General features: G+C 35.5%; 2 protein-coding genes and 1 long non-coding RNA gene across 3 annotated transcripts; 1 reads left to right on the plus strand and 2 right to left on the minus strand.

Annotated features, from left to right (window-relative positions):
• The first annotated feature begins 188 nt into the window (after positions 1-188).
• Positions 189-2,523, plus strand: LOC140744943 (8-oxo-dGDP phosphatase NUDT18). Its single transcript, XM_073076668.1, has one exon. The coding sequence runs from the start codon at positions 417-419 to the stop codon at positions 1,416-1,418; it is 1,002 nt and encodes a 333-aa protein (XP_072932769.1). The 5' UTR covers positions 189-416; the 3' UTR covers positions 1,419-2,523.
• A 1,980-nt stretch (positions 2,524-4,503) lies between these two features.
• Positions 4,504-5,347, minus strand: LOC140744945 (uncharacterized). The gene is made up of 2 exons (XR_012102604.1): positions 5,221-5,347; positions 4,504-5,042 (listed from the first exon to the last, which is right to left on the minus strand). It is a non-coding gene; the product is annotated as an uncharacterized LOC140744945 (long non-coding RNA).
• Positions 5,348-7,881: 2,534 nt separating this feature from the next.
• On the minus strand, positions 7,882-10,669 carry LOC140744941 (peroxisomal N(1)-acetyl-spermine/spermidine oxidase). Its single transcript, XM_073076663.1, has 3 exons — positions 9,207-10,669; positions 8,744-8,864; positions 7,882-8,361 (listed from the first exon to the last, which is right to left on the minus strand). Exons 1-3 carry the CDS (start codon positions 10,559-10,561, stop codon positions 8,173-8,175), a joined length of 1,665 nt encoding a protein of 554 aa, XP_072932764.1. The 5' UTR covers positions 10,562-10,669; the 3' UTR covers positions 7,882-8,172.
• Between the last annotated feature and the right edge of the window lie 7,581 nt (positions 10,670-18,250).

Here is an 18,250-nt window from a genome sequence, read left to right on the forward strand (position 1 = left end):
AAAACAGTTTCCCAAAAAGTGTCAAGTAGCCAATTTGGGACATCAGTGAGTGACAGTCTATCAGGAATGTACTCTTTGGTACAATGTTTATCCCATGAAGTTATAGGTAAATATATATTTACCTATAACTTCATGGTTTATCCAAACAAAAAGTAACTTTGACTCTTTTGACATTGACACATGACATATTATGACATCATAACATGAAAGCACCGTTTGCGGATGTTAAATTCTGTGCTTATTAGTAAATTTTCGTGTTTTTAAATTACATTGAAGAATATAACACTAAAAATTCATATCAACATTTAAGTTATGAAAATTGTTAAAATCACACAAATATATGACTTGTGTTCAGTGTTTCCGGTGAAAGAAAACTGTGACTACTTTACCATAGGTACCCTTGAAACTAGGTAACTATGTCACGCCAAGTCGATTCCAATATTTCTCGGCTGTTAGAAGGTTTGGGTTTGGAAGGAGATGAAAATGACTTCTGTGATTTCACTATTGCTGATCAAAATTCTGTCGCTGAATCTCAGGGTATTACCCCTACGACGCCTTCGAATTTCAAGCCAGTACTTGGCTCCAATGTCACATACGTAGTAGCGTGTGTTATATTAAATGATCGTAACGAGCTCCTCATGATGCAGGAGGCCAAAGAGAGTTGTGCTGGAAAATGGTATCTGCCTGCTGGTCGGATGGAAAAAGATGAAACCATAGTCCAGGCCGCAAAGAGAGAAGTTCTCGAAGAAACCGGTCTGCACTGTGAACCTAATACTCTGCTTGCAGTTGAAACAGCTGGTGGCACATGGTACAGGTTTGTCTTAACTGGGGAAGTTGTTGGGGGTGAACTAAAAACTCCAGCAAGAGCTGACAAGGAGTCACTGCAGGCTAAATGGATTTCTAATTTACAAGAAATATCCTTAAGATCGAATGACATTATACATCTTATTGAAAAGGCCAAGTTGTACAAAAGCAGTCGCCCAGGAGAATCTTGGCACAAAAACATTCTTCCAGCCCCAATGCCACATTCAAAAGACCTTATGAGACTGATAGTCTTAATTAAGAAAAGAAGTACAAATAAATTACATGTATTATTGAGTGAGAAAACATCAATTCACTTCCCAACATGTGAAATAAATCCAGCGAAAAGTGTACATTCCACATTAAGGAGATTTATGGTTGAAATGTTTGGAGCTGATGTAGCACAACACCGACCCTTGGGACTTCTCAATGTTGAAGCAGACCCAGCTCTTGATGGCTGCTGTCTCACTTTACTTGTGGTATTCCGACCACCCATGGAAGAAGTACCATTGATTGGAAAATGTGCATGGCATGAGCTATCCTCGGACACAGAAAGAAAATTACTGCCAATAATAACAACTAAGAATTCAACCATAGAACTCCATGTTGTTCGTTAAGATAACAAATTATGAAACAACAAAATGTAAAAAATGCTCTCTTATTTTACTCAGATTAGCTATGCCTAGACATACTTATTCCAATTTCTAGTATTCATTTACTTGTTAACAAACATTCATGGGAACTATAAAATAGATTCTCGTGTAATGTGCGATAATCATGTATAATAATGTTATTTTTTATACACTAATTCGAATGTATGCAGATCTTTGTTTAATGCCAGTAAATCTCATCTGCAGTCAATATTCTGTATATGTAAACATAAAAGAAATGTATCTTGACATATTGTACTACCCACTGTAGGGTAAAATCTGTTTTTTCATAGATGAGGACATATTATTGAATTAGAATATAATATTAAAAGGTGACGGTATACAGGCTTAACCCCTTCTCTATATTAAAACATATTTAATGGAAACTAACATTTGAAATTTATATTACATTATTATTATTATTTGACTATAATAGTTATTTTTTTACTATACATATTATTTTTTTATATTTTTATTTTGTTAAATTGTTTCTTTATCCGTCCATTTATTTTAAATTATGTAATGTTGAATCAATGTACCTGCTTTATTGTATTTATTTTGAAAAATCACAGATCTATTTATAAGTAGCAGTATCTATGAAATTCATTGAGCTACAAAGATACATACTATATTTTATGTGTACCTGTAAACTATCAATCCTAATTTTATTTTGATGTACATTCCAAATAATTATACACTGTTCGTGTCAGAGTTTTAGAGGCCGCTTCATAAGCGCGCGTGCGATTTCTATACGAATTACATAATTACCTATACAGGCTCCTATCCACTTATAGATAATGTTTCCAATACATAATATGTATGATATATAATTACCCGGTTGTATGATACTATTTAAATTAAACATTCACGCACAATAATGTATCAAAAACGACGGATTGGAGCCGCATAAATAATATCCATACTGTCAAATTCAATATAAATTATATTATATTGCAAAGACGTCGAATAAAATGTATAGATTGATGATGTATCGAAATGATAGGTTTATTATGCATATAATATTCCATAAATTATAAAAACGTTTTATAATAAAATACTGTACTATACTATATTTCATTATTTTCTTTTAACTATGTTGATTACTTATTTATTAGGATTCCCTTCTCACGTCATTCATGGCTTGTGGATTGGATTTGATAGCAACCTCAGCTTGCTTCTCATACGTTATCACATTCTTCTCGAAAAGTCCTTTCATTTGATACGCATATCATGGGGGTGTTTTAAAAATAATTGGTGCGCCAACTTAAAGTAGGTATGCGCCATATTGGATTTCGAATAACGTCACTGAGCTAATCATGAATTGATATCCGATCCAAACGTGTATGCAAAATTTCAGCTCAATCGGCTAGGGTCAACTAGTTTTAAAATTCAATTGCAAGGTTTGACCCTCGCACACATACTAACGAAGCGAATAAAAGTAAAAATAGAACTCCGCCCTTACCATTACGATAATGATATATTTGACTCAAAGTTGAAAGACTAACCCATATAAATTACCATAATAAATAACAAGTTGTTCTCTTTTATATTTTGACCGCCAATACATTCTAAATAAATACCTGCCTCTTCGAAACCAGTCCATTTCAATTTAATTTTAATAATTTGTATTAAGAATTTAATCATGTTCGTAGAATAGGTTTACCTATAAAATGTTTGTTTCATAAGTACCTACCTACACTATTTTCCATATCTTGCAGACGTAAAAGAATATCGTATTGATAAAACAATAAAGATTAGAAGTACCCTGCTACTTCATAATCTTAAAAATAATAGAATTACTTTCCTCTATTGACGACCTTTGACACCTATTTAATACGCAATTTGACTGATAACTACTTCCTAGAATTCAAAATATTAAATCCTTTCGAAATTGTTCATGGGCTGTCCTTGATGATTTTCAGTATTTATTTATATATAAATGTAACAAAATGAATTCTTTATAGGTACTATACTACAGACCTTAATTATTTATTTTAAAATAATAGTTACAAAAGAGGTTTTATATTAAGGATTTAATATCTTATAAACAATGTAGGTATGTAACTGTTTACTAAATCAGAATAACTACCAAGCGGAATGTGGTTCCCTTCACTGGACTCGTCGGTAAGCACATACCGTTATTTACTAATGCATAAGCACGGACACCGGTAGATAACATTTGCATATTTTATTCTATTGGAATGCAACGTACCTAATTATCGCCAAAAACATATAAATTGGTATTGCTTCGATATAAACGTATAGTTAGTATGAGGACAATAAGATGGAAACAGTCGAATTTATCCCCAAAGTGAAATTGTTATCCTTATCACAATTTGCGTTTCTAACAAACGTGCATGTAGTATAGTCCGCGTAAAACCTAGTCCGCTCTGAATATAGAAATAAGTCGCGTCGCCATAGCAAATTGGCTACTTGACACTTTTTGGGAAAGTGTTTTAATGAATTAGTATACGTATTATATATGCCTTTCATTGATCACTTATTCGAAAAAAGGGCTATTAATTAATAAAAATCGAACTTTCTTTACGGTGAACGGAACGTCGCGTTAAATCAGGCGGTCAAGTGTCATTTTGTGGCGGAACGTCATTACACTGTAAACAAACAACGCTTATAAGAATATTGAGAGTTATTTAGCTATTATAACTAAAATTTAAATAAATGACAAGTTATAAGACGTGTGCAGTGACGATGTGTACAAGTACGATCGTAACAAATTTGCTTATACAAGTTCCTAAACCCAAATCTCATAAACGTTAAAGAACTTGCAGATTCTCTCGAGTGATTCGTCAATTCCAAATCATTGGAACGGGACGTAATCAAAACAAAACAGCAAGTGGAAGTATTCATATATTTAATATATTATATAGATGTCTATGATAAGAATATAATTATAAGACGTCTATGAGAATTCTATTTTAAGGGCCCATTCTGTAATTAATAGGACACAATTAAAATATTTCATGACTGTGTTATTATTGATGGTGCATGTTCACTGATTAAGTTACAGGACTGTATAATTAAAAATACATGATTTGCTAATATTAGTATTTTATTAACCGATTTCTTTGTTTATTTGGTTTATATGGTTCTATTAGTGAGTACACACAGTAGAACTTTTGTATATATTTATCATATGTTACAGTTACAATAATTACTACAGATCACCTAAGCTAAATTTTTGTGCTGCTTGCGTGTCTGCTTTTCTTCATTACTAAAATTATTTTCCATAACAAATGGATATATATTTTTATCACTGTCATTTTCAGAATTAAATTGCAATGCAATAATAGGAACTGTATGGTCACTTTTCTTCCTTCATCTTGTTGGGTAGGTTACGCAAGTAAAGACGTACTATTTCCCGTGTACTTTACTTTATGTATTTCAGACTGGTGCCCACTTTCGAAACTTTTGGCTCCTCACTTCTTCTAGGCAGGACAGTCATCACATTTTCATTTTCATTGATGTACCTTGTGTTCAGGACAACTTTTACTTTTCATGAAACACAAACTTGCCTTCCTCTTAAACTGCACATACTCTATAACGTCGTCACTATACGATTGTCGGGAAGATCTGTAAATATAAATATAACCAATTAATAACCTTAAATCAGTTCACATAAGAATATAAGTATATTTAAAAAAATCTGAATAATTACTTGAAGACAACCTTTCTTCTGTCTGAAGTCAGTTAAGAAATGTTTTAATTGTCCGATATGATTAAATGTAAATATAAAGAATGTTTTACTTACGTTGTTTATTTGATATTTCCACAGGTTATCTCACGGAAGTTTTTGTATCCATTTTGATTTATTGCACTGCATATATGGATCTTCTTTAAGCAGGTTCACGCTATCAGCTTTAATATAGTATGGCTTCATTTCGGTTCACAACATAAATTCAACCAACTCTAACAGCAAACGATTTAATTATTATTTGTCTTGTTTGGTTTCGATGTAGTGACACTAGTGACGTCACATGACATTTGAGGCAGCACTGTCGCCGTTTTGGGATTTAAAATCCACAGATAAAAAATCGAAAATTTCTTTTTAAAAATTAAAATACTTAGAACGTATTAAAAAATAAACGAAATACTGCATAATTTATGTTTACTTATAAGCTATCATATCCAACATATTTCATATTTTATTGTTATAACTGTCAAGTACCCAATTGTACACCTGTTTGCAACAACTTCAGTTTGGTGCGGAAGCGCGGACTATACCTATGCTATTAAATGACATACTTACATCAATAAAACCAGATTAAATTCTGGTTGTGTTGTTAAGGTTTTAATAAAAAATCACGATTGTTTAATGATTTATTTAAGCAATACAAAACTTTGCACTGACTAGAAAATTCAAATAGAAGTTATCGATTAAATATTATGATTCTACAATGCCCGAAACTAAATAGGTATCATATTATACGCCGAAAAAAAGGCTATTATCGCGCAAAAAGACGTAAGCAGATATTTTTTGTAAGAAATAATTAAATACATACATTTCGAAAAAATAAAGCATTGAATAAATTCTGCAAGCATTAAGCAATTTTGTTCCAAATTGGGTTTTCAGAAGCTCAACTACATTTAGCTTGAAGCAAAGTACAAACAGTATCCTTTTGATTAATTTTTCATTAACACAATATTTAAATATCAATTATTAATTAAAGACTCGTATAAAAATATGTATGTTTAATAGTTGCATGACATCAACTAAATAATATCTACATTTTTTTTTCTAATACTACTTAGGTATAATAGAAATTGGTGGAATATTTTAACAAATACCAATGGAACAAACATATAACAATAGTCCTCTTTCAACAAGATTTTGCCATCGTGGTTTTATCATAAGTATATTAGCCCCATATTATTACTTAATTAGAACTTAGAACGTCAAATATAACCAATAAAAATAATATGGGTTTAAATTTTAGCCACTGGCGCCACTTAATTTGAGGGTATTTATATATAACCTCATTCAATGTGATACAATTTTTAACTTTTTACCAAGATGAAGAAGCACTTTGAGAGCAAAAGATAAGTGTTATATGGCTTAATGACAAAAAATAAATTATTATCCATTCAACGATTATTTCAACCTCATCCAGTGCGTGCTTAAGTTGCTTATATTACTATGAAAAACTGCAAATTTCCTATGTATGTTTCCTATTTATCTTAAATATGATAAATATTATTTATGTCTCAATGAGTGTAATTTAAGAGCATTATTAAATCTTTCTTTATGCCACCTTCCGTACACTAAATATTTGATTAAAGGAAAAGCCATTTAATAACAAAGTTAGTGGCTAACGCAACTGGACGCACGTTCACAAGCTTTCTACTGCTTTACACCGTATAAAATCCCATTTATAAATCTTCTACTATACGGAAATCATAAAATGCTTTGAAGTAAAAATCACTCGCTCCGCCGCGTCCATGCTGCCATGGATTGGTTATATCTATCTACCTACTTAGCGTCACAAATTATTTCATATAAATCTAATTGAAGCATACAATTTATAGACGAATTAACAAATTAATTACAAATTGAATAAATTAAACTACATAACAACGTGTAAATTTTCCCTGCATTTGTTAATTTGAATTTAACACAAAATTTTATCGAGAAAAGCTGCATTCCTACTCACTAGCCCTAATGTAGTAAACCTATACTAAAAATGCATATTTGTGAAAGACAACTTTATGTGGTAACACATCTTAATTTAATCATATTAATATCGATATAATTATATACAGTTTGTACAAAACAATACATTAATAGCCGAACTACAATTACGCTGGTATTACAATTACTAGGTACAACAGTGTGTTCAATACAGATATATTTTAAATGTCTGAATAGACAGTCCGCTATGAAATAATGGTTCAAATAACAATATAGATTAGACAGGATTTAAGATTACTTGGGAGAATATAAATAGGCCTTTTTAAATTGGCGACATCATGGGCTCATACACGTCCGAAATTTTCATAGCATGGTATGCGAATTCTTAAAAGCTAACAGTAACGAGGCTGATAAATTGGTATGCAATTGCAAATATTCGGTTTTATCCTAGCGCCGACACTATTCCAAGTAATCTTAACTTGTATTGTAGTTCATACAAAACTTATGTATGTACAAGGCACTGATCCAAGCTTGCCACAATCAAAGCCTAGAAGTATACCTTGGTCAAACTTTTTTATTTAATAACAATTCCAAAGCAACCTTCTAATGAATCACATTCAAAACAATTCAATCATTCAGGCACTACTATGCAATAGGCAGACATACTTCATAATACAAAGATATAACATCTATTTATGTTGAGAGTTGAAAATCGATATTAATGAAATACACTAAAAATATTGCTACTTGTATAACATATTGTTTTTGGTGTTCAGCTATACATACACCTCATTCGGTCAAGCTTGTCAAATATTAACACAGATTTCATCCATAATGATTAAATGTAGCCAAATGTGAAAAATACAATTAAAAATTAGAACTATTCATAAATATTTATATAATAAACTTAAATACCATTACCTAGTAACAGTTTGGTGTGTGCTTTTTATGGCTCTATAACTAGAATACAAAAAGTAATGCTAATGTCTTGTTTTCTAATACATATAATAATAATCATCAATGTCATGTAGAGTATCAGGCGATTACATAAATATACAGGCATCGTTTCTGCACTTATCCTTCCAATTGTATACCTTGAATCCAGGAATTAAGATCGGCGGAGCCCGGACATTCCAAGAAGTTATTAGGAGTTATATCTGGCGCTAGTAAACGTCTTGCAGCTGTTTGCCCAGATAAGTAAGCTCCATGAACAGTTGAGTAGAAACTACTGTGTGTGTGCTCTCCAGAAAAGAGCAAGACAGGCTGAAAACAAAAAGAAATACTATTAGATTTAAAACATGTTATCATAAAATAATGTCATACAAACATCTACTCATACGGATAAACATGAAAAATTTTGGTGTGACTGAGAGACTTTTTACTCATACAAATAATTTCAAAATAAGAAGTTGAAAAATCATGTTTCAAATTACTATCATATTCATATTTTGTGTTGGAATTGATAGTTTGGATTATGGATTTTAAGGATGGAAATCTTACTCTGTAATCTTACTATATTTTATTTTATTAAATTAAATTAGTATTGTATTTAATAAGTTCTAGATATTTATGCACTGTAGAACAGGTATCTGCTTCAAGTGAGTATTTAAAAATGACTTTCCTATTTTATAAAAAAATTGCTTACCTTTTTATCACGAACATTTCTAAACAAAGGTTGTGCTATGCTTTCAATATCACTCTGGCTAGCCCCAACAGCTATTGCAGTATAAGAACCTCTTGTATATGGCTGTTTCTTCCAACTGGTACTGAAATAAGAATAATAGTAATAACAGCTTTCATACCATAACAGTGATAAAAATTTGGCCACTGAGGGATATGAGAGTCCAATCAATGAGAAATGATAGGCAAGAATTGCACAACATTATTATATGTACCTTCCTTTTTAATAAAAGTAAATGGACACTGTGTACATCACTTTACTATACCTGTGAAGTACTATATAAGGTACATACATAACTTTGTGAAAAATAGAATACAGCAGTGCTGGCTATTGCTATACAAAAATTGCTGTGATAATTTTAGCAATCATATACTTGGTAATAGTACATTTTAAGAAACAATAAAAATTGATTATTAAAAATACCAACCATACACATTTCTGTGGTTCTGGAACGAATGGATCATTTAAAAATTTTCTTAATATTTTTGTACAAGTTATAGCCACTTCCTCCATTGACAATGTTTCCATATATTCAGCCTCTTTCCCAGACACCCATCCAAGCAACAGAGTCTCAGTCACTTTGCTAAATGAATATATCTTTTTATACCAATTCTGTGATATATCTTCGGTACTATTTGAATTTTCCCACAGCAACATAATTTCTGTTATATCTGGGTTGAGAAAAGGCCTATCATACTCCAGAAATATTTTGTCGACTGCACTAAAAAGCAACCTCTCTATAGATTCTAATTTATACTGTGGCAATGCCGGTTCAAACAGAGTTGTTGCATGGTCTTTAAGAACACCTAGGGGAATTGTACATATAACATGATTAGCATAAAAAGTTTTTCCATTATCACATACAACTTCAACACTATGTGTTAGCTTTTTCTTTGGTTTGTCTACAGGATTAACACTCCCTTCTTCAGTGTTGGCTGGTTTATCTGAGGAAGAGATTTTTGAAATATCTTCTATCACAGTTTGATCTGAATCTTCAGATTCTTCCCCAACATCCTCCAGACCACCCGAAGAACCATTATGATCTGAGCTCCAAATAATTTTGTTTACTGCATGATCTAATAGTATTTTATCCGGGGAAATGTTTTTAGTCATTGGGTCTAAAATGTGGCTATAACCTGAAGGTATCATTATATTACCGCCTTGTAATTCTGTATAGCTACCTAACTCTAAGAGGTCAATCTCATCCATATTATTACAACCAGATATACATGTTTCACGTTTAAGCAAGCAATCAAATATTAAGCGTCTAAGCTTTTTCTCTTCGGAAGATGGCAAGGATTCCAAATATATAGCTGCTTCCAAATTGATGTGTTCTCCAACACTATGAATATCTGGCGGTGGTGAGTACTGGCACAAATAGTACTCTTCGCATTTCCTCAGAAAGCACACATAAGCTTCGTGTATTTCATGCAGAATGCCGAATGGCACCTGTTTTCCGTCCTCGGTAGCTGCTATAACCTTGTGAGGTCTTGGTATATTAATAATGTTAACGAGCCCATTGGCAGTCGCCAATTCAAATATCGGGTTGCCCAAAACACCGTGTATCCAATTGGCTCCGAGTTCTACATTGTGATTTTTCATGGGTATAGAAATAATCCTTCCACCAATACGTTTTCTAGCCTCTAGTATTTTGAAGTCCTCCATTCCATTTTTTAAAAAATGATTGGCGGCGGCTAGGCCAGCTATGCCACCACCTATTATAATAACATTACACTTATTTGATTCACATTTTTTACTGGAATTTAAATTATCGTCACCCATAATAAAAATTATGATTATTATTATAAATTTATTTGACACCCAGCTTTTGACACTCAGCTGTAGCTATAATCACAGAGTACTTTTTAAGCATTATAAATATTATTTTATCTGTGGATTACATACAATAAAATATGTTGGTGAACTTAGCACAGCATTTGCCAGCAGAGCACTAAAAAATGAGAGTTCTATTCGCATGCACATGAGTTCTATAGTTCCTGATAGTTTTCAGGAATAGTTCTGGCGATTTCACGGAAATAAAGCAGAATGAAATAATGCTCTGCTAACTTCACACAGCAGAGCATTTGCTACAAAATTGAAAAAAATAGCTATTGATTAGTGTAATTAGCTAATACCTGGAGTTCCTAATAGTTTTCAGTGATAGTTCTCGCGAAATAAACTTAAAAAATAATTTATTGATAAAATAAATTGACAAAAATTTAACCAAAAAAAATCTGCAAAAAGGTTATTTAAGAGTGGAAACTCGTCAATTTTGCAAAGCCTAGTAATAAAATGATACATTTGTACAATAACTGACCCTGGAACTCACACTAAAGTGCCAGCACAGCATACTAGAATAGTGCAAATCAGATGGACTTTCGACAAAACTTTTTTTAATATTATTTTCACGTACCCAGGAAGAAGGAACTCAGCGGTTTTACATAGGCTAGTAATATGGCTACAATTTAAAAATATAACCAATCCCAGAACTCACACTAAAGTGCCAGCAGAGCATACTAGAATAGCAAAAGTCGGATGGATTTTCGACAATTTTTTTTTTCAATCATGTCCCCGTAACCAGATAGCAAGAGCTCATCGGTTTTATGTAGACTAGTAACATAGCTACAATTTAAAAATATAACCAATCCCAGAACTCACACTAAAGTGTCAGCAGAGCATACTAGAATAGCAAAAATCGGATGGATTTTCGACAAATATTTTTTTTTCAATCATGTCCACGTAACCAGATGGCGGGAACTCATCGGTTTTATGTAGACTAGTAACATAGCTACAATTTAAAAATATAACCAATCCCAGAACTCACACTAAAGTGCCAGCAGAGCATACTAGAATAGCAAAAATCTGATGGATTTTCGACAAATAATTTTTTTTCAATCATGTCCACGTAACCAGATGGCAGGAACTCATCGGTTTTATGTAGACTAGTAACATAGCTACAATTAAAAAATATAACCAATCCCAGAACTCACACTAAAGTGCCAGCAGAGCATAATAGAATAACAAAATTGGATGGATTTTCGACAAATATATTTTTACAATCATGTACACGTGACCAGATAGCGGGAACTCATCGGTTTTATATAAATGAGTAACATAGCTACAATTAAAAAATATAACCAATCCCAGAACTCACATTAAAGTGCCAGCAGAGCATACTAGAATAGCAAAAATCGGATGGATTTTCGACAAATATTTTTTTTCAATCATGTCCACGTAACCAGATGGCCGGAACTCATCGGTTTTATATAGACTAATAACATAGCTACAATCAAAAAAATATAACCAATCCCAGAACTGACACTAAAGTGCCAGCAGAGCATACTAGAATAGCAAAAATCGGATGGATTTTCGACAAATATTTTATTTAAATTATTTACACGTAACCAGATGGCGGGAACTCATCGGTTTTATGTAGACTAGTAATAAAGCTACAATTTAAAAATATAACCAATCCCAGAACTCACACTAAAGTGCCAGCAGAGCATACTAGAATAGCAAAAATCTGATGGATTTTCGACAAATATTTTTTTTTCAATCATGTCCACATAACCAGATGGCGGGAACTCATCGGTTTTATGTAGACTAGAAACATAGCTACAATTTAAAAATATAACCAATCCCAGAACTCACACTAAAGTGCCAGCAGAGCATACTAGAATAGCAAAAATCGGATGGATTTTCGACAAATATTTTTTTTTCAATCATGTCCACGTAACCAGATGGCAAGAACTCATCGGTTTTATGTAGACTAGTAACATAGCTCCAATTAAAAAATATAACCAATCCCAGAACTCACACTAAAGTGCCAGCAGAGCATACTAGAATAGCAAAAATCGGATGGATTTTCGACAAATATTTTTTTTTCAATCATGTCCACGTAACCAGATGGCAAGAACTCATCGGTTTTATGTAGACTAGTAACATAGCTCCAATTAAAAAATATAACCAATCCCAGAACTCACACTAAAGTGCCAGCAGAGCATACTAGAATAGCAAAAATCGGATGGATTTTCGACAAATATTTTATTTAAATTATTTACACGTAACCAGATGACGGGAACTCATCGGTTTTATGTAGACTAGTAATAAAGCTGCAATTTAAAAATATAACCAATCCCAGAACTCACACTAAAGTGCCAGCAGAGCATACTAGAATAGCAAAAATCGGATGGATTTTCGACAAATATTTTATTTAAATTATTTACACGTAACCAGATGACGGGAACTCATCGGTTTTATGTAGACTAGTAACAAAGCTACAATTTAAAAATATAACCAATCCCAGAACTCACACTAAAGTGCCAGCAGAGCATACTAGAATAGCAAAAATCGGATGGATTTTTGACAAATATTTTTTTTTCAATCATGTCCTCGTAACCAGATGGCAAGAACTCATCGATTTTATGTAGACTAGTAACATAGCTACAATTTAAAAATATAACCAATCCCAGAACTCACACTAAAGTGCCAGCAGAGCATACTAGAATAACAAAAATCGGATGGATTTTCGACAAATATTTTATTTAAATTATTTACACGTAACCAGATGACGGGAACTCATCGGTTTTATGTAGACTAGTAACATAGCTACAATTTAAAAATATAACTAATCCCAGAACTCACACTAATTTGCCAGCAGATCATACTAGAATAGCAAAAATCGTATGGATTTTCGACAAATATTTTTTTTTCAATCATGTCCACGTAACCAGATGGCAAGAACTCATCGGTTTTATGTAGACTAGTAACATAGCTACAATTAAAAAATATAAACAATCTCAGAACTCACACTAAAGTGCCAGCAGAGCATACTAGAATAGCAAAAATCGGATAGATTTTCGACAAATATTTTTTTTTCAATCATGTCCACGTAACCAGATGGCGAGAACTCATCGGTTTTATGTAGACTAGTAACATAGCTACAATTTAAAAATATAACTAATCCCAGAACTCACACAAAAGTACCAGCAGAGCATACTAGAATAGCAAAAATCGGATGGATTTTCGACAAATATTTTTTTTCAATAATGTCCACGTAACCAGATGGCAGGAACTCATCGGTTTTATATAGACTAGTAACATAACTACAATTAAAAAATATAACCAATCCCAGAACTGACACTAAAGTGCCAGCAGAGCATACTAGAATAACAAAAATTGGATGGATTTTCGGCAAATATATTTTTACAATCATGTACACGTGACCAGATGGCGGGAACTCATCGGTTTTATGTAGACTAGTAATAAAGCTACAATTTAAAAATATAACCAATCCCAGAACTCACACTAAAGTGCCAGCAGAGCATACTAGAATAGCAAAAGTCGGATGGATTTTCGACAATTTTTTTTTTCAATCATGTCCCCGTAACCAGATAGCAAGAGCTCATCGGTTTTATGTAGACTAGTAACATAGCTACAATTTAAAAATATAACCAGTCCCAGAACTCACACTAAAGTGTCAGCAGAGCATACTAGAATAGCAAAAATCGGATGGATTTTCGACAAATATTTTTTTTTCAATCATGTCCACGTAACCAGATGGCGGGAACTCATCGGTTTTATGTAGACTAGTAACATAGCTACAATTTAAAAATATAACCAATCCCAGAACTCACACAAAAGTGCCAGCAGAGCATACTAGAATAGCAAAAAATCGGATGGAATTTCGACAAATATTTTTTTTTCAATCATGTCCACGTAACCAGATGGCGGGAACTCATCGGTTTTATGTAGACTAGTAACGAAGCTACAATTTAAGAATATAACCAATCCCAGAACTCACACAAAAGTACCAGCAGAGCATACTAGAATAGCAAAAATCGGATGGAATTTTGACAAATATTTTTTTTTCAATCATGTCCACGTAACCAGATGGCGGGAACTCATCGGTTTTATGTAGACTAGTAACATAGCTGCAATTTAAATATATAACTAATCCCAGACCTCACACTAAAGTGCCAGCAGAGCATGCTAGAATAACAAAAATCGGATGGATTTTTGACAAATATTTTATTTAAATTATTTACACGTAACCAGATGACGGGAACTCATCGGTTTTATGTAGACTAGTAACAAAGCTACAATTTAAAAATATAACCAATCCCAAAACTCACACAAAAGTGCCAGCAGAGCATACTAGAATAGCAAAAATCGGATGGAATTTCGACAAATATTTTTTTTTCAGTCATGTCCACGTAACCAGATACAATTATTGTTGGCTACTGGCTATATAAAACCGATGAGTTCCCGCTATCTGGTCACGTGTACATGATTGTAAAAATATATTTGTAAAAATCCATCCGATTTTTGTTATTCTAGTATGCTCTGCTGGCACTTTAGTGTGAGTTCTGGGATTGGTTATATTTTTTAATTGTAGCTATGTTACTAGTCTATATAAAACCGATGAGTTCCCGTCATCTGGTTACGTGGACATGATTGAAAAAAAAATATTTGTCGAAAATCCATCCGATTTTTGCTATTCTAGCATGCTGTGCTGGTTCTTTAGTGTGAGGTCTGGGATTAGTTACATTTTTAAATTGTAGCTATGTTACTAGTCTACATAAAACCGATGAGTTCCCGGCATCTGGTTACGTGTAAATAATTAAAATAAAATATTTGTCGAAAATCCATCCAATTTTTGCTATTCTAGTATGCTCTGCTGGCACTTTAGTGTGAGTTCTGGGATTGGTTATATTTTTAAATTGTAGCTTTATTACTAGTCTACATAAAACCGATGAGTTCCCGCCATCTGGTTACGTGAACATGATTGAAAAAAAAATATTTGTCGAAAATCCATCAGATTTTTGCTATTCTAGTATGCTCTGCTGGCACTTTAGTGTGAGTTCTGGGATTGGTTATAATTTTAAATTGTAGCTATGTTACTAGTCTACATAAAACCGATGAGTTCCCGCCATCTGGTTACGTGAACATGATTGAAAAAAAAATATTTGTCGAAAATCCATCAGATTTTTGTTATTCTAGTATGCTCTGCTGGCACTTTAGTGTGAGTGCTGGGATTGGTTATATTTTTAAATTGTAGATATGTTACTAGTTTATATAAAACCGATGAGTTCCTTTCATCTGGTTACGTGGACATGATTGTAAAAATATATTTGTCGAAAATCCATCCGATTTTTCCTATTCTAGTATACTCTGCTGGCACTTTAGTGTGAGTGGCACTTTAGTTGGGGACCCGAACCCGGGCAACACCGTCAACCTCTGGCCCGGGAGGCTGTCCCGCCAACCGGCGAAAAGTCCCGTTGCACGATTACCCTGCCGGAGTAAGAGACCGGAGTGGAGCCGGGTAGTCGTGCACGGGGGGGACCGGGGGCCCTTCCGTCCCCCGCGCCAGCATCCCACATTACCACTGTAAGCACGGCGCTACGAGACCCGCACTTTGTCCCGTGGAGTGTCGGCGGAGCACCGCAAATCCTTTCTAGTCCTTCATCTCTTTGGACCACCAATGAAAAGGCAGAAAAAAAAGGAAAAGTTATTCACAGCGGCGACCTCCTCCACACTTACTGTGGATATGTGCAACATCAGGGGGCTCCATTCCAATCTGGATGCTGTCCACCACCACCTTGAGACAGCAAAGCCGGCTTTCCTCTTTTTGACGGAGACGCAGATATCGCCCTCGGGCGATACATCGTATTTAGATTACCCCGGCTACAGTTTACAACATGCTTTTAGGCGTCGAGCCGGGGTATGTGTGTATGTTCGGGGTGATATCTGCTGCCGCCGTCTCAGCTGCCTTGAAGACAAGGACCTATCTTTGTTGTGGGTGCGCGCAGATATTGGGGGGCAGACCCATGTCTACGCGTGCCTATATAGGTCCTATAGCGGAGATGTCGAGACAACTCGATTATTCGAGCACGTCCAGTGGGCAATTGACAGGATGCTGCAGCAGTGTCCTTCGGCGGAGTTGGTGATTCTGGGTGACTTTAATGCCCACCATATTGAGTGGCTGGGCTCCCGAACCACTGACTTTGCCGGAAGAACTGCGTATGACTTCTCTTTGGCATATGGGCTCTCCCAGGTCGTACCCGGCCCTACAAGGGTACCTGATGTAGAGACCCATACTGCCTCTTTGCTGGATCTTCTGCTGACCAACCGTCCTGAAGACTACCAAGTAATGGTCAAGGCTCCTCTTGGATCTTCTGACCATTGCTTGGTAAGTTCTTCTGTGCCCTTGTCGCGTCCCATGGGGGCTCGACCCCCTGGGAAGCGACAAGTTTGGCACTACAGGTCAGCAGATTGGGACGGGTTACGGGAATTCCTGGCATCATACCCGTGGAGGCAGCTGTGTTTCGTCTCGAGTGATCCTAGCACGTGCGCTGACTCTGTGGCCGACGTGATTCGGCAGGGCATGGAATGCTTTATTCCAAACTCTGTCGTATCCGTCGGTGGGCGGAGTCAGCCCTGGTTTGATGGGTCTTGCGCTAAGACATCACGTCATAAGCAAGAGATCTACCAAGCCTGGGCGTCAGCGCACGCGTGCAAGGATCCGAAGACCGCCGAGCTTCGAACGGCTTTCAACGCTGTCTCCCGTTCAGCAAAGAAGCATATGGCTAAGGCGAAGTCTAGGCACATCGGCAGAATTGGCGAGCGGCTACTTGGTTACCCCTCCGGGAGTAGAGCCTTCTGGTCGCTGGCCAAAGCTGTCGAGGGTAATTTCTGTCAATCTTCACTACCGCCCCTGCGGAAACCAGATGATTCTCTGGCCCATACGGCAAAGGGGAAAGCCGACCTTCTGGGTACCCTCTTTGCCTCAAACTCGACTCTCGACGACCGAGGGGCCACACCGCCTACCATCCCGCGGTGTGAGAGCTCTATGCCTAACATACGGTTTACACAGAAAGCTGTCAGGCGAGCTCTATTGTCTCTTGATGTCAAGAAGTCGAGTGGGCCGGACGAAATCCCCGCGGTGGTGCTGAGGACGTGTGCTCCCGAGTTGACTCCCATCTTAACGCGCTTATTCTCGCTTTCCTACACCACAGGACAAGTACCGTCTTCGTGGAAGGTTGCTCTTGTACATCCGATCCCTAAAAAGGGTGATCGCAGTGACCCGGCCAACTACAGGCCTATAGCGATAACCTCCCTGCTCTCAAAGGTGATGGAGCGTGTTATAAACACACAGCTCCTGAGGTACCTCGAGGATCACCAGCTGATCAGCGATCATCAATATGGTTTTCGCAAGGGCCGTTCAGCTGGTGACCTTCTAGTCTATCTCACACACCGATGGGCGCAAGCCATTGAGAGCAATGGTGAGGCATTGGCGGTTAGCCTGGATATCGCGAAGGCCTTTGACCGGGTCTGGCATAGAGCCCTTCTCGCGAAGCTTCCATCTTACGGTCTTCCTGAGAGGTTATGCGCATGGGTAACCAGCTTTCTGTCGGAGCGGCACATCAAAGTCGTCGTCGACGGATGCTGCTCTGATACGAAACCTGTAAA

This window comes from Epargyreus clarus, unplaced genomic scaffold (assembly GCF_041222505.1).
Source record: "Epargyreus clarus isolate Ecla_fem2 unplaced genomic scaffold, WU_Ecla_fem_2.2 ptg000009l, whole genome shotgun sequence".
Lineage (NCBI taxonomy): Eukaryota > Metazoa > Arthropoda > Insecta > Lepidoptera > Hesperiidae > Epargyreus > Epargyreus clarus.